The sequence below is a fragment of the Cydia amplana genome, chromosome 18 (genome assembly GCF_948474715.1).
Source record: "Cydia amplana chromosome 18, ilCydAmpl1.1, whole genome shotgun sequence".
NCBI lineage: Eukaryota > Metazoa > Arthropoda > Insecta > Lepidoptera > Tortricidae > Cydia > Cydia amplana.
This window is the reverse complement of record NC_086086.1, coordinates 11,112,112-11,132,527: the sequence shown is the minus strand read 5'-3', so window position 1 is coordinate 11,132,527 and position 20,416 is coordinate 11,112,112. Positions and strand designations below refer to the sequence as shown.

Genomic DNA, 20,416 nt, shown 5'->3' with positions numbered 1-20,416 from the left:
GTTTCTATACCAAACAGCTGTCTATAGTTATCTAATTTCCAATAATATAAGTTAAAATGTTGACCATTATGTATTAGGAATGAGATGTTGACTGCTCGATCATTGGTGTCACTTTGCGCAATATGCACAAAATGTGCGGCAGCTATGCAGTACCTAAACGCCACCTAGTTGGAGTTGATAAAATATCTTCGATATATTTTTCACTATGTAAAGTCAACAATACTATTTATTCGGTTAGCACGTTTGCATACAAACTTCTATGCAGGAGGGGGTCACTCTTCTCTGCAGCTAACTATACGTCTACTTCAGTTTAAATATTTCAGTTCTATTTACTAATATGGATGAAAAATTGTTTGAATGTCACGACCTCTATCCGTTGAATGCATTGACACTATAGCGCAAAGTGGTGGTAATAGCAATTACACCAATCAAGTAATTACAACCTTTGTTCATTGATTATGACGATAATGTATAATTTCTACTGAAGAAAACCGGTTTTGGCATTGTATATTCTAGAATTTATTAAATAATGAAGTAATTAATAACTACGTCTACGAGTAAAGGTGCATTTATAATACCGTAATGACCTAATGACGATACTAGGTGTGTTATTTCAACTATAAAAACTACGGTTTATTGTATACCTATTCTAGAATTTATTAAGTACAATTAAGAATGGACATTTGGGTCAATTTAATTAATTTAATTTCCGATAAAAAAGTTGAAAATCAAATAAAAGTTAGCCATGAAATTGTATGACAAGATTTTGTTACGCAATGCCAATGATCTAAAATCTAAATTGTAGGCGAATACAAGTTTAACTTATTTTTTATTTTCGTTGATCATAAATTATTAATCCCTTATGCGATCGTTACAATCGCTTTTTGACTGTAAACTTTAAAGGCGGTGACTTAGTACTATTATTTATTCTGTGGCGGTGATGAGTGTCTATTTAAATTTAAACTTTTGTTTTGTTACAGGGAGACGAATTTAAAATGTCGTCAGTGCCTTTTGGAGACGGCCGCGATGAGCCAGGACGACGCACAACTGGGCGCCTTCGACGGCGAGATCGTCTGCGAGACACCCAACAACCTACTTAATAAGTTTGATGGTAAGATGGACGCTAAGGGGACAGTGGGGATACTGGTCGGTCATTTCTAGCTCTGTGGAGACAGCCGCGTTGGGCCAAGACGACAACTGGGCGCCTTCGACGGCGAGGCACCAAACTACTTAACAGGTTTGAAGGTAGGATAGGCGCTAAGTGCCACTTGCACCATTCCACTAACCCGGGGTTAACCGGTTAAACCTGGAGTTACCATGGTTACCAGTACAATTTGACATTGGGTTAACGGTTTAACCGCTTAACCCCGGGTTAGTGGGATGGTGCAAGTGGCCTTAAGAGGATACTGAGTGGTAATTTCTTGCCATTTACAGACTGCGCGGTGGGCCAAGATTTCTGGGTGTCATCGACGGCGAGCTACCCAACAATTCACCTACTTATAAGTTGAACGTAGGCTAACTGTTAGCGGCACCCATTGAGTAAATCAACCAACAATAATACATACTAGCAGATAACAAAAATAAGTGTACTGTGTACAAATTAGTGGTTATATAGTTAATTTTTTGAAAGTTGATTACATTTATTACGGAAGGCTGTTTAGGGGCTTCTTTTACCTGAATAAATCAGTTCAAGCAGTAGTTGTCCCTATACAAGTTGTGGTTTACACAAACAAGCGTAGGTACATTTTGGGAACCCAATGACTTTTTAACTGACCGTCAGGCTCGTAAATCACCTAAAACAAATATTGACCAAGTACTCAACTTCCCGCGCATGACGCCATGAAGTCCTAAAACTACGCTTACGTAACCGACTCAAATATTCACACTTACATCATAGGCTTTATGTATAAAGGTTTTTATCGGCCTAATAGGCCGTAGGTCGATTTCTGCCAATTCCGAAAGGTTTAAGAACTTTTGTTCGTATAAAAGACTTACGTCTTTTTGGATCAGAAACTAGGAAACTACTTAGATCAGATTGATTGTAAAGATGTCTCATTCGACCCCAAATAACAAGGTGCAAGGTATTCATTAGTTTGATTGAACTATATGTTGGAGCGGCCTCTTTCGAGGCGTGTGCGGCTCGGTGGGCCAGTTACCTATTTTAGTAGGCCACTTCGCAAATTGTATTAATTAAATGCGACTCATTTTTATCGTTCGTTCAGCTAATTCAATATCGAGCGGTAGTATATAAAGTACGAGGTTGCGTGCTGTTGAACAGGGATGATGAGGATGATGACATAAAGTATGTTGAATATTATGATAGTAATTGATTTTATGACACTTAGGGCTCATTTAGACGATGCGAGAACTCGCATGCGAGTTTCATTACATTGCGGGTTTTGATCGGTCGGTTGAATTGGACGTAACCAACAGTCCGCAATGTAACTAACATCGCATGCGAGTTCGCGCGCAGTCTAAATCAGCCCTTAGTTAAATGGACAGTAACCGAATTATAGACCCCAGACCCCAGACGTAGGTGAAAATTTCGTAAATTTTAGTTTCTATGCAAGTTCTTTAGATCAAATGATCATGCGGATACGGGATTGCTTTAGGATGCAAAAGCGTTATGACAAAGACTTGTAAGAATTAACTGTCGGCGAAGTGCGGGGAGTTCCCCGTTTACATTGTAAGCGATACTTGCGCCATGGTATGAATAGGTAGGTATATATAAACTTTGGTGTGCCAGTTTTCATATTATGTATGTTTATGCCAATTGCTAATAACGAATGTGAGCCATAGGCTCCGGGAGGGTCCTACAATCGCGCCCGTAACCGATACATACTAGAACATTGTGAACGAATCCAAAAATAAATAGTCATGGGTTGATACGAGTTGATTTCAGTCTGTTCACCCGCATTCGAAACAGTATTTGCGAAACGGCGGGAAGAGCGCTATTCGCGGATGTCGTAACGGTTGACGATGTTGGGTAATGTAATGGTACATACCCTGATAATACATGCTGGCTCGAACGTGCCGCTGCCGACTATTGTGATGTGTGCATTTACGACTATAACTAGCTGTAAGCTATAATTGAATTTTAACTTGCTACTATTGGACTGGACAAGACTGGACTATGTATTAGTTTTTTTTACAAAACTACTGTTGATATAATTCGTAGGCATCTTTATCGCACCAACATATGAAGTTCATTGAACAAAATAGTTCTAATTATAATTAGCACCTTCGTTTATAAACGAATGTGAAAGGAAGCTTGAGGAATGTTAAATTATACCCAATTAACTAAACTTTGTTAAGAAATTTGAATAATAAATGGGTAAACTAGTTAGAAGAGTTTCTCTCTCTCTCTCACACACATGTTTTATTCAAAAGGAATTATTTAACTAGGTACGGTACATCAAACATCTACCTGATCGATTTTAGAGGTCCTACATTGAAAACTGGAACTTTGCTCTTCACTGATTTCCAAATCACAAAAGTCAAGTTAAAAAAATGAACTTGGAAACGGGTGCCATTCTTGTCTTGTCATATACTTGCATTATATGCGAACCCTTTACAATTACTGGCTAACTCCTAGGGAGTAGGCGATTTAAATGATATTTTATTTATTTATTATTTAATTTGAGAAACCCTGCCTTAGCCACGCGGGGTCAACCTTTGGTATGGTACCCAAAGGTTGGCCCCAGGTAAAAAAGGAACAGCTCCGGTCAGCCAGTCAGCGCTCTATTGTTACGAGTACATCTCTGGTTGCATTTATGACATTTATGTTAAATTGTGACTAATTCCAGGCACGCTGACTTGGCGCGAGCGAGTGTTCTCTCTGGACAACGACAAGATCCTCCTGCGGGGCTGCGTGCTGCGCAACACCTCGTGGTGCTACGGCGTGGTCGTGTTCGCCGGCAAGGACACCAAGCTCATGCAGAACTCCGGCAAGACCAAGTTCAAGCGCACCAGCATAGATAGGCTACTTAATTTTCTTATTATAGGGGTAAGTGTTCGCATAGTAGAAAAGCTAATGCAGTATCAAGTATGATCGTCTGACAGGTTGGTTGTCACAGCAGTCATAACAAACAGCAGAAGGATTCGATGAACTCATTACGTTAGTATATAAGACCTTACCCGGTCTCCCCTTAAATGAACCTACCCTACAGCTACCTACACTACTTGTGCTTGGCCCTTATGGTCGATAAGTTTTGTTCTAGGAACTGTTAATACTATTAAAACCGCATATCGAAAACAATTATAGGGCGAATGCCCGCTCAAATATTGTGATATGGTGCGATATCGGAGTAAAAAATAGCCCTTGCGTGATAAAATGTCGTGTTTGCGCACTCTGCGCCCGTGCCGTGCCGGATACTCTTAGCCTGGCTGGGTTGACGCACACTTCTAATAGCAATTTTTCATTAAGCATAGCAGTATACTCTGCGTACATGGCAAGCTATTTAAATATATCACGGGTTTTTAATAAAGGAAAAGGAACATTAAAGGAAAATAATTGTATATTTCCAGTGCTTACCTCAAATGAAATTCCACAATTTTTTCGTGTTTATAAATTATTTGTTTTTTTTTTACAGCTATCTAAACAAATTGACAAATAAGGCTGTAATTGGCAAGCTCAGGAACATTATTCCCACCCGTAATAAGAATAAGGATACCTAATTAACTTTGCAAACATAAAAGTGAACTGTTTATTCCAAATCACAGTCCACGTAGCGAGTCAATGTATTGATTAAGTTATTTTTGGCCTTGCCTCATCTTGAAATATTATACAGACGGTAATCTTTAGGTTAAACTGTATTAAACTGCGCCTTATTGCTACCGCTTTCCTACTCAAGATAATCTAAGCGCGAGCTACGGCCTTAATATCCATCGCTCCAAAGTTATGTTTTTGTAAACTATACTTGGTCAACCAGATCTTGACAATAGAAAAAGGCGGCAAATTTGAAAAATGTAGGCGCGAAGGGATGGCGTCCCATAGAAAATTTGAATTTCGCGCCTTTTTTTACTGACTAGATTTGGTTAACCAGCTCTAAAAAAATGTTAAAAAAACTTTGCTCAATCAATATCACTATGCAAACGTATCAATTATCATATCACTATGCTGCGTCACACAGTTCCATACTATTTATGGGCAGTCCTGCATAGTTTAAAAATACAGACTATTGTTTGATAAAGTTGCTCGTTGTTGCGACTAGTCCTTTAATTCTTAACTAATAAACCTAACCAAAAGCGATCAAATCACTTAATATTACCCTACTACGCATAAAGCCACATTTATACTGGTTTACCTCAGTCGCTTCCTCGCATGCGGCTAGTCCGCAATAGAAATAACGGCTCTGAATGTAAACAAACACGTCGCGGTGTCTGGTGCTCGGCCAAATGGGAATCGAACGCGATTGATGCCCTGCCACGTTACCTTTCTATTAACAAATAGACGGGATAAAGCCATTAACTCAATTACCCCGGTGACCTACTTGTTGAGTTTAAGAAAGACAACGTTTTACTTATTAATTAAAGCCTTGGCAGGCGTGGCTCACTACGCAATTTCGTCGCTTTGCTACAGGTAGCTAAAAGTACATCCGTTCGGCCCCAATTTTGGGGAAAGCCATAAGCCGCGCGTGGCGCTGTCGCCACCTAGCGGCCGTATCTGTGCTGATCGTAACAGACGCGTTTTGTTAGAGAGTGAGTCTTCTGTACTTAGTACTATTATTTATTCTGTGGCCTTGGCACTCGTTGCTAACCGGCGGCGAAGCAGCGGTTTGTCCCACAAAATATAAATAATAAATATATTATGAAAGACGCTAGTATGTCAAGGTCCAACATAACATAATGTACTCGTATGGGAGTAATAACTATAGTTATTTCCTCTTTACATATGAATAAGCTTGAATATCAGCATTAAATTGTAAATACAATGTATTTAAATGGAAGATGATGTATGAAATATATTTATAATGTTATACAGTGGTAATTGGATGAATGCCAACCATATACATTTCAACTTACCTGTCGTGGGAGCAGTCGCAGTTGTTGATGGATGAACGAGTGAATGAATGAAAATTTGTCCATGTGTTCTGCACGGTGGCGTGCGGCATGTGGGATTGGCTGGTGGGGCGGCACAGCCAGGCCGTGAACGAGTGAATGAATGAACGTTTGTCATTGCAGATAGTGTTCTTCTTGCTGTCGATGTGCGTGTCCTGCACTGGTGTGGGAGTGGCTGGTGTCGCGGCACTTCCAAACATACCTGCCGTGAACGAGTGAATGAATGAACGTTTGTCATTGCAGATAGTGTTCTTCTTGCTGTCGACGTCCGTGTCCTGCACTGGTGTAGGAGTGGCTGGTGGGGCGGCACTTCCAAACATACCTGCCGTGAACGAGTGAATGAATGAACGTTTGTCATTGCAGATAGTGTTCTTCCTGCTGTCAATGTGCGTGTTCTGCACGGTGGCGTGCGGCGTGTGGGAGTGGCTAGTGGGGCGCCATTTCCAAGCGTATCTGCCGTGGGACTCGCTGGTGCCCGTGGAGCCTGTCTCTGGCACCGTGGTCATCGCGTTCCTCGTGTTCTTCTCTTACGCCATCGTTATGAACACTGTTGTGCCTATATCGCTATACGTTTCCGTCGAAGTAAGTACAATTCTAATTTATTTAACTTTACTGTTTAACCCGTATCAGGGCTGACATAAATCATGCTTGTTTGTCACATGCTTATAAAATTTTCACTAAATTGCCTCTGCTCTGATAAGGGTTAATTAACATTCTTATCTGCGAGGTTTAACTACTATACAATGACTAGGTATTATAACTGAAAATTACAGTTATAAAGTTGGTTTACATGAAAAACCTTTTATGCTTTTTTTACATACATTTTGTTTGTATGAAATTAACAATAACCGTAAGTCACTACTCAAAGAGTATGAATATATGTATTACCAAGTACCACTGTCCCGTTGCAGGTAATAAGGTTTGCGCAGAGTTTCCTCATCAACTGGGACGAGAAGATGTATTACGACAAGACGGGGACGGCCGCCAAGGCGCGCACCACCACGCTCAACGAGGAGCTCGGTAAGATCCTCTTCATTCATGTTAACTTGAGATATTAATGTGACCGAGCTATAATGAGCCTTGGTGAAAATGGCGAATAAGCCTCTGTCACACATGGGCATAGATAAAAAGATACATAGATTGCTCACTCCAATACATCAGTTTTAGTACAAAAAAGACTATTAGCATCTAGCATCGAGTAGCGGAACTATCAGTACTGCTACTTGACAATAGATGTAGCACCGACCGGAAAGTCTTATCTCAACAGCATAAGACTTTCCGGTCGGTGCTACATCTATTGTCAAGTAGCAGTACTGATAGTTCCGCTACTCGATGCTAGATGTAGACACTGAAATTAATAGTCTAACTGATGTATGGAGTGAGCACTCTTGTCTTACTATATTTCTCTATGCACATGGGCTCGTACGCACTAGCAAAGGCAAAGCAGTGGTTGCAACTCGCGGTTTCACTTTGAAAGCCACGTTTATCGTGTGCGGCGCGTCATCGTGAACCTTGTCGCAATGCATGAAGGTTGATATTGGGCTGTAGCCGCGCGCGACAGTTGACGTCTTTGGCGGTCGAAGAGTTCAGGCGGTTGTATGCTCACCTTACGGCAGCAATATGGGCCGCGGCAACCCTTTTAACCGACGCTATTGGAAATATTTGCGGTTCATTGCGTACGACGTACATCGAGATTGCTTTGCTTAGTTAAAAAGAAGATATTGCAATCTACATATTTTATTTTAGGTCAAATCCAATACATATTCTCGGACAAAACGGGCACGTTGACACAGAACATAATGACGTTCAACAAGTGCTCGATCGCGGGCGTGTGCTACGGCGACGTGGTCGACGAGCAGACGGGCGAGGCCCTAGAGCTCAACGAGGTATTTATATCACTGCACCACTCTCTTAGTACCTATGATATCCTAGTGAAGAACGCATGACTTGAAAACGCACTCGTAAATTTAAGATTTTACCTTACACTACTTGTGACAAGATACACAAAGGGGAGCAGTCGTAGGCGTGGCTTTGACAGCTGAATTAGGTAACGCCGTAGTATTAGTTTAGTGATGACTGGATTGTGAAAATGGTTGGCTACCTAGTTAACGCTAAATGTTCGAAGACACATGCAGCGATGTCTAGTTCAGACCTCGAAATTATGTCTACAATATATATCTCCAGTTTGTTACCTACGGTCACGTATTGTCCATGCAAGTATCTCGGGCATATTAGGAGCCTTTAATCTGGTAGTCCGCCTACCTGAATATGAGCTTCCATCGTGCCCGAAACTTGTAGCCTACAGTGACGTTTTACATAAGTTTAACGATGAAATGTAGCTATATTTTTTAGTCATGTAACTCACACAGTTTATAATTATATTTATGACTGCGTTTGAAAGTTTTGCATTTTTCATTATAAGGATTGTAAACATTTTTTCTCTCTCAATAAGACTGTAGTCAAGCACATTGATCATAATAGACATCACGAGCATGTAGGCATTCATATATTGAGTGCGCTGCAACTGCACAGCGCACCTAGCGACCATCATTTTGTTTTGCATGGAGTTGGTTTCATAAAGTTTGAATTTTTCGAGTGAAGATTGTGAATTGAAATGTTTTGTCCCCGTCTAGCTTTGGGGTGTTTCGTCTGAACCGTAACCTTTAATGTTGAGTTTACTTCTGTTTTGTTTACCAGTTTGTGCATGTTTACTGCACAGGTTTTGTATAATTTGTGTTTATTGATACTCGTATCCTCGGATGCGTAACATCACATAATGTTGTTTACACTACAGTTTGCCACCCACCGGTCACAATAAGTATGTCACACGTATTGCATGTACACACAATGCAATTTGGTTTAGTAGCTTTATTTGCAATTATTATAAGTTATATAAGGCTGTAAATTCGCCTACAGGTTCTTGAGAATATTTTATTAATATATTTCTAAGCGCAAATTTTTTGTACTCCCGCGTCATTATTTTCTTTCCACATCAATGCCTCGCGCTTTTTACTGGCTGAGAACATGACATCCATTTTAGTGAAGAAAATATTTTGATACGTACGATAAGCCAAGCTGTAGGCAGCTGCATTTAGCAGAGAATAGATGGGATGGCATCCCATCGTGGTCGTCCTACAAAAATAATTCAAATACCTACAGATATCAATATTTGTGAAATCATAGAACGCACAGGTACCTAAGTCGAGGCCATTAAAATAAATGTGAACGATGTAAATCTAGTAATGTGTGTTAATTCGGCATCGATCATCCTAAATTTTATAAAATATACAAGCTGTAATAGAAAGCGTGACAAGAATATTTAGGGCACCATATTTAAGTAGGTAGGATATTGTACCAGTACCAGGGTGGCATAAATAGTGAGATGTATTGGGCAGCGCGGCGGGTCGCGGCCGGGGCCGGGCTCGGCGTCGCGCGCGCGGCTGCTGGAGCAGGAGCACGAGCAGGGCCGCAGCACGCCCGGCGCGCGCCGCCCCACCGACGCCGCCGCCCAGGCCCGTCCGCATGTACGCGCACACACCATACACTACACTACACTACACTACACGAACACGACACACTCTGCGTCAAAAGAGACTCGACAGATTCAATCCTTGTTTTACTTGAGATCTATGGAGTTTACACGTACGATACCTTGTGGGTACGCCACGCTTATTAGTTATTATGTATATAACGCGCCATCGTATACCTTATTGAAATGCATAAAGGTCTATATTGTTTTGTAACCGTGCGCGTCTGTCTCAACTGTGGCCAAAGGTAAAAACATATACAAACCAGACGTCAAATAGTAAAGTTTGACGTCGCGAAACTACATTTGTGTTTTTCTTGCTCGATTTTGAATTGAGATGCTCCACACAGAATCAGAAAACAAATACGTATAATCATCTAAAGAAAGGAACTGTCGAATCTCGTTAGCCGCAATGTTGCCTAATATATTCAGAGTTACGTGTGTAGTCTATATTAATTGATTCTGCTTTGAATGCTCGTCCTAATCATTGAAGCTTGTGCGATTGTATGCATGCCGGTAATAAAGCAATAAAGAATGACACGCGTAACTGTGAATGCTAGATATGCCGTCAGATAATGTATCGGTAATATTGTGAACAGTTATTTGTTTTATTCTCGGTTTGAATTCGAATCAGTGAAAGAGTTGACTCTGACATGACACGTGACTACATACAAAAACATATCCGTATACGTATTTCACAAGCTCAAATACCCAAAACAAATCCTAAATTAATAATATTTATGCAAGGATCATATTGGATATTTGAGCAAGAATCCTAATGGATGCAATGATCCTATTGGATGTTGGATTCGGAACCTCGTCCTTATAACCACAGCACATCTCGAAGTAGTTCGACGCTCTTTTATTTCTTTACTGGAATGGTTATGGGCTAACACGTTTACTTTGTGTTCTTTGAATTTCTCTTTCGATAACATTTTCGTTATCATCTAAGTAACATAGAAAATCACAACAAAATCCTGACAACACGTAAACTATTTGAGGGCTAGTATCTTCTACAAACTGAATAAACTTAACCCAGCTTACTGTACCTGTTGGTGAATGTGTAAATAACGTTTTTGTTTGTGTTGCATGCGCTTTGCATTTTGTTGTTCTCGTAGAAAGCTTCTCTAATGTACAATTTCATCTGTGTTTGTTTAATATAATCGCGCCGAACATCTAGTTCCGTCTGAAGTTGGTTCACGCAGGTGTAGGTACTGCTTATATGTTACTAGTGTGCGTTGAATCGTGCTTATACTCAGAGCGGACTAGATGACTAGCGCGATCTGTGGTAAAGTCTGCTTCACACCCATTACGCCGGGCCGTGGAACTGGCGCTCGTGCCTGAACTTTGATATTGAGGTATATATTGCAACGCCGCTCGCTCCGCGGCGCCGAGGTAATGGGTAAACAAATTTGCTCTAAACGTCCCCGAGATCGATGGCTCAACTTTATTACTTTTATCATAAAATCAATCTTCCTCTGTGTTTAAGTTAAATTAAACGATGGATTGATTGTAAATGCATTCACATGCATAACATTAAACCGGTGGCGGGGACGTAAATCTGTCGAACGATCGTATCTGAGGTTGGCAAATATGTAGTTGGATATGTTACGATGTGTACCTATCCTATCTATTAATTTTGTGTTTGGAGTATTTTAGTTCGCCTAACACAGTTTACATGGTTGTCCCCGCTATTGTACATATGTAATTATTATATTTTCTCAAATGTATGTAATGTATTTTCGAAATCCATAGGTATATTAGACTTGCTAAAAAAAGATACGATCGTGACACACCTTCCTTTGGATCGCATTACGGATTCAGCTAAAGAAAAATATGTGCGGTCGATCATCCTTTACTTGTTCCCGTTGTTTTTGTATATGACACCGTAAGATTGTGAACCCGTTAGTTTATAATCTAACGTAGGTTAGGTTAGGTTAGATTATAATCTCCCTACCGTTAGTTTATAATGTAACTAGCGAGATTATAATATGACGAGTGTTTACAATTTTACGGTGACATGCTAAAACGTTTCTGCTATACAAGTATACATTTTTAAAACAATTCGACAAGAAAAGCTTAATCAGCTAGTGACAGTACTGACGTAGTCGCGCTAAACAAGTTTAGCAATCTGAACATGCCACCCCACAGAGCACGCAGCCGCTGGACTTCTCGTTCAACCCCGAGCACGAGGCGGACTTCAAGTTCTTCGACGGGTCGCTGCTGCTGGCCGTGCAGCGCGGCGACCAGCACGTGCACGACTTCTTCCGGCTGCTCGCGCTGTGCCACACCGTCATGCCGGACCAGAAGAACGGCCGGCTCGAGTATCAGGTATAGTTTGTAGCTTTCTAGTAGACCCCGAAGGCTTATCCTATTGTCTATTGTTCAGTAAAACCGCACGTGCTACTTACCTGCAAAAAGGGTCCTAATTATTCTATTTGGCACCTGAGCGCGGGCTAGTCCACCGCTCAAAAAACCAGTGTAGGTGCGCTCTCCGATAACGCGCCTTTGTTACGCATCTCGATGACACATTTTAGACTGGTTCTGTAGCGTTCGACTCGCCGGCACTCAGTAACCGAAGTACCGATTTTTTATGCAGGTGGTTGTGGCACGTGGCACGAGCGGTTTTTCTTAACAATAGACAATAGGATTAGCCTTCGGGGTCTATTAGAAAGCTACAAACTATACTAGCCTCTGTCCGTCACTTTGTCCGGGTACAAGATAACCCACAAATCAGTGTCATACTGATGCGCATAAGCATCGCGCTCCAGGGTGTGAGCGAAACGGTACTGCTACTGCAAATATATATCGATGTGCATCGATAGACTTTGAAGACCACTTCTTAACTCTTTCGACGCAATAAATTTTAAAGTCGTCAGGACTGTAGGGCTTTTTCAGTATTACCTTAGTCATCTTTTCCCTAGGTATGGAATCTGCCATTGAGATGCATTGTAGCGTGAAGAAAAACTACGCAGTTGACATTTTTACCCACCCCATTATCGATCTCGTTTGATTGACTGGTACTAATATCAGCCTTCCTTATCCTCTTGACAAAAATTTTAGATAATGATGAAATATTAAAGAAGCGCTTTGTTTCCAGGCGCAATCACCAGACGAGTCAGCGCTGGTGTCCGCCGCTAGGAATTTCGGTTTCGTGTTCAGAGAACGCGCGCCTAATAGTATTACTATAGAAGTTATGGGTAAGACAGAGGTGAGCACATTTTATATACCATAGTATCGAATTTATGTTGTGTGACTGAGAGTTCATTTGGTATCAATTCAAATTCAAAAATTCAAAATTATTTATTTCATGTGATTTACACACATATGTAGATATACAAAACAATAAGCATACAACACATAAATACAAACACAACTCAATTATTAAATAAAATAAAAATCTTAAACATAAGGTTAGTAGTTAATAGGTAGGTAACTAAATGTATTCAAAGAAAACGGAAACTAGATCATTTATGTAATGAATTTGACATTTTGGTTAATTGCCTGGCTATCACTATTTTGAAGTTTTAATATTATTGTCAAGGTTATTCAAATATCTATAACTGGTAGTTTAGTATAATTAAGTTACAAACAAAGCTTCAACGTAATTTAATGTCCTAGTTTAATTCGAAACTAATCAATATTTTTTGTTCCAGGTGTATGAATTGTTGTGTATATTAGATTTTAATAATGTTAGGAAAAGAATGTCCGTGATATTGAGGAAGGATGGTGAAATTAGGTTATATACAAAAGGTGCTGATAACGTAATATATGAAAGGTTAAAAGGAAACCAGGACGGAGTCAAGTCGAGAACGCAGGAGCATTTGAATGTAAGTCCACTTCTGTTGTAATTTGTGTTAAATAGAGCCCAATGTGTGTTATTGTGAATACAGACAGCGAGTGTACCCTCGATCGATTTAGTTGAAGTACTGCTATCTATAATTACTGTTAACAGAAATATATTTGCATCGTAAGATGTCTGCCGCAATGCAGTTGAACCAGTTGGTCAACTGCCACTTACAGTGCCGCAATGATTTTCTTTCGATTTAGTTGAAGTACTGCTATCTATAATTACTGTTAACAGAAATATATTTGCATCGTAAGATGTCTGCCGCAATGCAGTTGAACCAGTTGGTCAACTGCCACTTACAGTGCCGCAATGATTTTCTTTAATGCAACATTTGTATTTAAATAATGTATTTAATGAATACCAGCATTAACAGATCCTGTAACGTTTGTAGAAATTCGCGGGCGAGGGTCTACGCACGCTGGCGTTAGCGTGGCGGCCGCTAGACGAGCGAGGCTTCGCGGAGTGGAAGCGGCGGCACCACACAGCCGCGCTGGCCTTACACGACCGCGACGAGCAGCTCGACGCCATCTACGAGGAGATCGAGACCGACCTGCTACTGCTCGGTACGTGTTCACAGACCTCTGTAATAGAATAGAATAGAATAGAAAAAGCTTTATTCAAAAACGCTTAATTTAAACTAATAAAAACACTGACATAGATTGGTTATAAAGCGTTCCTGAAATGGTCTCCACTCAGCTTCATGTCAAGAAACCTTTGAAGTCCCCGACGCTGGTCTTCCGTGGAAACCCTTTCGAGAGAGCGCAACTATAAGCTATACAATTTAAATTAAATATAATACTACAGCTATACAAATTAAATTAAATATAATTTAGTTAAATTATTAAGACTATTGATCCACAATAAAACTGTAAAAACTATTGACCCGTACAGTAACAGTAAGTCATACTTGTGTTTGTGTTACTTGTAAAATTAGTTTCACAAAGAAGAAAGAAACACATAGGCACACAAAAAGAAGAATTAGCACAGACTTCTAACCACGGTTTTTCTGTACACTTAAAATGTTTTTTTTTTGTAATTATTTAAAAAAATACTTGTACTATTGCGCAGGCGAGGGTCCTGTAACACTCGTGCAAGTGTACGGGCACAGAATAAATAATAGTACTAAGTACAGAAGACTCACTCTCTAACAAAACTCGTCTGTTACGATCAGCACAGATATGGCCGCTAGGTGGCGACAGCGCCACGCGCGGCTTATGGCTTTCCCTAAAATTGGGGCCGAACGGATGTACTTTTAGCTACTTGTAGCAAAGCGACGAAATCGCGGAGTGAGCCACGCCTGGTACGGGCAAGACCTACGGTTTAGACGCGAACAACAATTAAACGACTACGAAAAAGTTTACAAATCAAGCTTGAGAAATCATTTATCGACAGTTATTGAAATGCTGAATTTCGCATTAATGTTTCGTGTCCTGTTGTCTTCAGGTGTTACAGCAATTGAAGACAAATTACAAGACGGAGTACCTGAAACGATAGCGAACCTTAGCATGGCGGGCATCAAAATATGGGTGCTTACTGGAGACAAGCAAGGTACGAACGATACCTAATCAATAAAGTTAACACATTGTTTTATATTCCACAATTTACTGTTAACACAACGCTCCTTTGTCGAATAGCTGAAACGCACCCATCTGTTCAAGTTTATTTTTTTAGCCTCTAGTGTGCACTGTGGACGAGCTCTAAATAACAATACAATACAATATATGTAATATGAATTATCTCAGATGATTTTTTCGGGCTCGAGCACTAATCTGTTAAACAAAAGCCTTTGTTTCTTTTAAGAGCGGTCTTCAGCACGTGCCAAAGTCACCATGTCGTTTAAAAAGCAACTATCGTGACGTGATAGTATTAAGGTTCAAATTTATGTGACGGCTCATTCTGAGAACAATCAGGGTGGTCTTTTCTTTGGAGATAACAAAACGTGTTATCTCCAAATGGGTTGTTTCATGAATTTGAACCATATAAATAGAATGATGAATTTGCTTTTTAAACGGGTTTGTTCCCGTTACTTAAGTAGGGTCTATTAGCAGTAAACAGGTGTAAGCACTGCATAAAGGAAACAATACCTTTTGTTTAATAGACTAGGGCCCGAGCCCGAAAAAATCATCTCAGATAATTCATACTACACAAATATTCTTTATCACTCACTTTATATGACAAAGAACATGATATACAAGTTAAGCATAACTTGAACTATAGATAAGTATAGATTGTTTACCTTTTGATGTGCAGAGACGGCGATAAACATCGGTTACTCGTGCCAGCTGCTGACGGACGACATGGCGGAGGTGTTCGTGATCGACGGCGTCGCGCACGACGACGTGGAGCGGCAGCTCGCCAAGTGCCGCGACTCCATCCGCGTCGTCAACACCTTCCTGCCGCCCGGTGAGAATTACTTACGGATTGGTTGTGCGTTAAGCCTAAACTGCGTCGACATTAGTATAGAATGTGACTGAAGGTCTACCTCAATGAACGCTGGCAACCTGACTCCAAGGTCTAAAGCTTTGGTTTCCTCCAATAGCGGTGCCGTCATATAGCGGCCGTCTACAAACAAATTCTAGGACATCCATATTTAGCCGTATTATTTAGTATGGAGACGGCCCCTATATGACGGCACCGCTATCCTAGGAAAATCGATCTTAATAGGAAGAAGAGTTTAGTGTACTGTATGCTTCGTAAAGATCAGTTTTCCTAGGATAGCGGTGCCGTCATATAGCGACCGTCTCCATACTAAATAATACGGCTAAATATGGATGTCGTAGTATTTGTATGGAGACGGCCGCTATATGACGGCACCGCTTTCGGACCGTCCCGTTGTTTCCCATAAAGTTTTAATTCATAATGTATTGTTTGTCATATTATCATTAGTCATAAAACTGAAACTGTTAACATTTCAGGATTTTCGTTTGGTTATCCTATAGATAGGTTAGGTTAGGTTTTGTTTTTTGGCAATCCTGAAAAGTGACGCGTTTCTGGACCAAATGAATGATGACTAACGAAAATTCGGGCAAACAATACATTATGGCTTAAAACTATTTGGGAAACAATAGAGACCCGTGAGAATATCTTACGCATTGGTTTTGCGGTAAGCCTAAGCTGCGTCAACATTGTGATGCACTATAGTTCGTTTTTTTTAGCATTAGAAATAAGATAATCTTGATGTGTCTTTTGACTGAAAAACACATTTTAAAAATAAGTTACGGTAAATATGTAACAATTATGAATCTAATACGATCTTTTATAGTCTTCTGCTTTCATAAGTGACAGTTATTGATTTTTAAAAAGTGTTTTTCAATTAAAAGACATGTCAAAATCGCTTACCTTCTTCCAAGTTCTTTCTAATGCTAAAAAAAACGAACTATAGCGCGGCAATTCTATAGTATAGAACCTGACTGGCCAGACTGTTGTATTTGTACTTTTGTGAATGGGTAATTAATTAATACACCATCATGAAAAACACAAGACCTTTTATTTTGCAAAACATAAACTAAAACAGACACTGACAGAACTGTCAAGAAAGCCTTAGACTTACTCTATACATAACAAGAAGTATTTATTGTTACCACAGTCTACCTCAATGAACGCAGGCAACCTGACTCCAAGGCCTAATAGGAAGAAGTTTAGTGTACTGTATTCTTCGTAAGTCGTAATTATTTCGTCAATTTTAGAGCTTTTTCAGACCACAGAGACGTATCTACCGCAGTCGTATTTAAACACTGTTTTGCTTGTGTGTAGATTTAAACCTTAAGATTATGTTATCTGACTGGTTTTCCGATCCAAGGCAGGTGGATGAACATGTAGGGAAAACTTTGACTGATGAATGTTTTCTATACGGTAAATAGTCGAAAGCTAACAGCATAGACTAGGAATCCTCTAGACTGAGTTTAGAGCAATTATTTCATAAAACCTATGCTGCCAACTGCTACGTTGACTATCAACGTAACGTAAGATGACGGCCGTTATGACGGTGTCGATAGTTTCGTGAACGTTTTATTAGATAGCGGTGACGCCATTTTGAATAAATGACACGAGATTTGAATAAATGATTCCGTACTACGATTATTTTCCTCTTATGATGATATTTCATCCTCCAAGTAAATTATAGATGATCAAGCAAACCTTGCCAGTAGGAAAAGGCGCGAAATTAAAATTTTCTATGGGACGTTATCCCATCGCGCCTACATTTTTCAAATTTGCCGCTTTGACCTTGGTGGATGACGGTGTGTTATGACGCCGTGGTACTTTCCACATGTCGCCATCGTAAAGACGGCCGTCTTTTGCGGCCGCTATATGACGGCCGTCATATGACGGCACCGTTTTCGGAGGAATCCAAAGCTTAAGTGGCAGAGGGGGTAGCGTTACTATGATTCCTAGTGTATGGCTAACAGTGATGTTTGTCGGCAGGCTTGGGCGGCGGCACGCCGGCGGCGGGCGCGCTGAACGGCGGCGCCTCGCCCGGCCGCGCCGCCGGCGTCAAGCTCAACGCGCCCGCCGTCTCCGTCGTCACATTTAGGTGGGAACATAACATGCATGAGCACAGGTAGAGAGAACAAGAGCTACACCTTATCACCGCTACCGGTACCGCGGCATGTCGCCACCCCGGCCCTTCCCGCGCCGAGCCATCCCCATCTACCGCCGGATGGATTCGCAAACTGTATTACCCAGTGCCTACATTGATACCTACCGCCAAAGATCCATTCATTCTGTAAAGCTTTGGATTCCTCCGAAAGCGGTGCCGTCATATAGCGGCCGTCTCCATACTAAATAATACGGCTAAATATGGATGTCGTAGTATTTGTATGGAGACGGCCGCTATATGACGGCACCGCTTTCGGAGGAATCCAAAGCTTAAGATGAGTAAAGTGTCAGACAATATCGTGATGCAAATTTGACAGATGGCGCTGTCAGAACTCGTTTGGTTGTCGCATTACAGCGCCATCTGGTTCGAGCTTAAAACTAAGGGCACGTTCTTTTGGTACCGGTAACTTAGAACTTTAAAATGTTGCGCCACAAGAAACACTTTTACATCATTGTCCTTTCGAGTCAAATTATGAATTATGACGTGCAACTGAAAACTTTTGACAATTAAATAAATGAATCGGTAAGCGCAAAAATAAATTTCATATACTTCTGTAATGCCTCCATATATTTGTTTCTTTAAAATCTAGCCTATTGTTGAACTGTAATGTATACTTGTTAGTGTTTGCACTGTTTATGAAACAAGACGCGAACACTTTTTCTTAGTCTTAATTCGAGTATGTATCATGTTAACACGGTTTATGGTTTAAAATATCAAAATTCCATTACATTGATTAAAAATTAACTTTGAAATGTTTTTGCGAATCCATTCACGATCGGTGTTGTGTTAGTGATCATTGTCAGTTAATAACCTGTGCATTCTGTAGATCAGTCAACTGCATCGCTTTATTATACCATATAATCTGAATCACGTTGCGTCCAATGTTTAGCTAAAATTAGATGTAAAAACTAAAGTAACTTTTGCATAGTCGTCATCAGAGGAATATTTTTCCATTGACTGCCACTGTAATATGATATAAAGGCAAAAATTTATAAAGTACTGAACTGATGAAAGTTTAACATGATTATCAAGGAAGTTTTTAGTTTCAGACCTGTTATTTATGGAACACGAGTACAACGCTATTGCCAATATACACAAAATATGGATAAGATCATGGAACGTCTTCAAATATTTTTTTTTAATAAAGAAGGGCCTGCTTGTATTTACATAATTATTACAATTTAAAGCTTCGTATCACTTATGTATATTAAGGCAGTAATGGGTATTTTGTTTATGCCTGTGAATTGTATTACTTTATTACTTATCTTAAACGAACAAATTAAGGTATTGTAATAAGTAAAACTGGAATATAATTATTAGATTTGAAATTAAAACAATGATAAATATTATTAACATTACTAATGATGTTTCCAGCACTATTCTACTAAACCTGCTTCAACCATGTGACATAGCACCTTTCTGTAAAGCTTTGGTTTCCTCCGATAGCGGTGCCGTCATATAGCGGCCGTCTCCATACAAAACTACGACATCCATATTTAGCCGTATTATTTAGTATGGAGACGGCCGCTATATGACGGCACCGCTATCCTAGGAAAACCAATCTTAAGACCCCGACGCCTGGATGACCGCTCCAAAACAAACGCATTTCATGTTTATTTGCTTTGTACTTAGAGCTTCAGCTTCAAACCCCGTGGCAGAAAACGTTTCGTTTGAGTTAGAGCGTTGGTCAAGCGGAGACACGGCCCAGTCTGTCCTATTCGCCCCGTACTCCCAGTAAGAGTGCTCTTTTTCTCTTTAACCTGTACGGCATTTCTATTTAACCTACACAAACCTCTAGAAACTAATAACACAATTAATATTGAACCTTAACACGCAGTTTTTAGAACCATAGTCGAGCACCACGTGAAGTCCAGTGGTAGCATATCTGTGTATCATGTATTCGTGCGTTGGCTTCTTATTTTATTTTTATTTACGCTGTGATATTGATGGTTGCTACTATTGGCGCTTCGGTAAATTGGTGCAGTATTTGTCGTCATTATTAGCTAGACTAGTTTCTAAATTATTGTGTGCAAAATTTCGCCATAATACATCGCTACAATTATTGTAGTCCTAGTAGCGTATTGCCTAAATAAAACAGTTGAACCTGTAATTTTATTAGACATTTTGTTAAGACATGCAAGTTCTGCGAATTATACCTCACGCGTCGAATGTTGGTCTCTCCTTTTCTTGATTTCCATACTGTTTCGTTTAGACATTACCTATGCTATAAACTTTCATAATTATTGCCAGACTATCCTCGTTGAAGTAGTCCGGAAATCAGACCCTCGCAAGTAACGACTGTAATTTAATACCACTGGCAAACCGTAGATCTTTAAGATTAAATATGATTGTTTACCCACTGTAGTATTTAAATACTCTAAAT

The 20,416-nt window shown here is 40.1% G+C and overlaps 1 protein-coding gene across 1 annotated transcript in view; it reads left to right on the top strand.

Moving 5' to 3' along the window:
- The window catches only part of LOC134656450 (phospholipid-transporting ATPase ID), a 49,484-nt gene that overhangs the window by 20,471 nt on the left and 8,597 nt on the right, over positions 1-20,416 (top strand). The window contains 13 exon segments of the mRNA XM_063511983.1: positions 981-1,111; positions 3,807-4,006; positions 6,424-6,642; positions 6,972-7,080; positions 7,807-7,946; positions 11,738-11,917; positions 12,687-12,797; positions 13,243-13,416; positions 13,828-13,999; positions 14,880-14,984; positions 15,687-15,948; positions 16,507-16,510; positions 17,933-17,988. Of these exon segments, the coding sequence (XP_063368053.1) occupies positions 981-1,111; positions 3,807-4,006; positions 6,424-6,642; positions 6,972-7,080; positions 7,807-7,946; positions 11,738-11,917; positions 12,687-12,797; positions 13,243-13,416; positions 13,828-13,999; positions 14,880-14,984; positions 15,687-15,948; positions 16,507-16,510; positions 17,933-17,988 (1,863 nt within the window).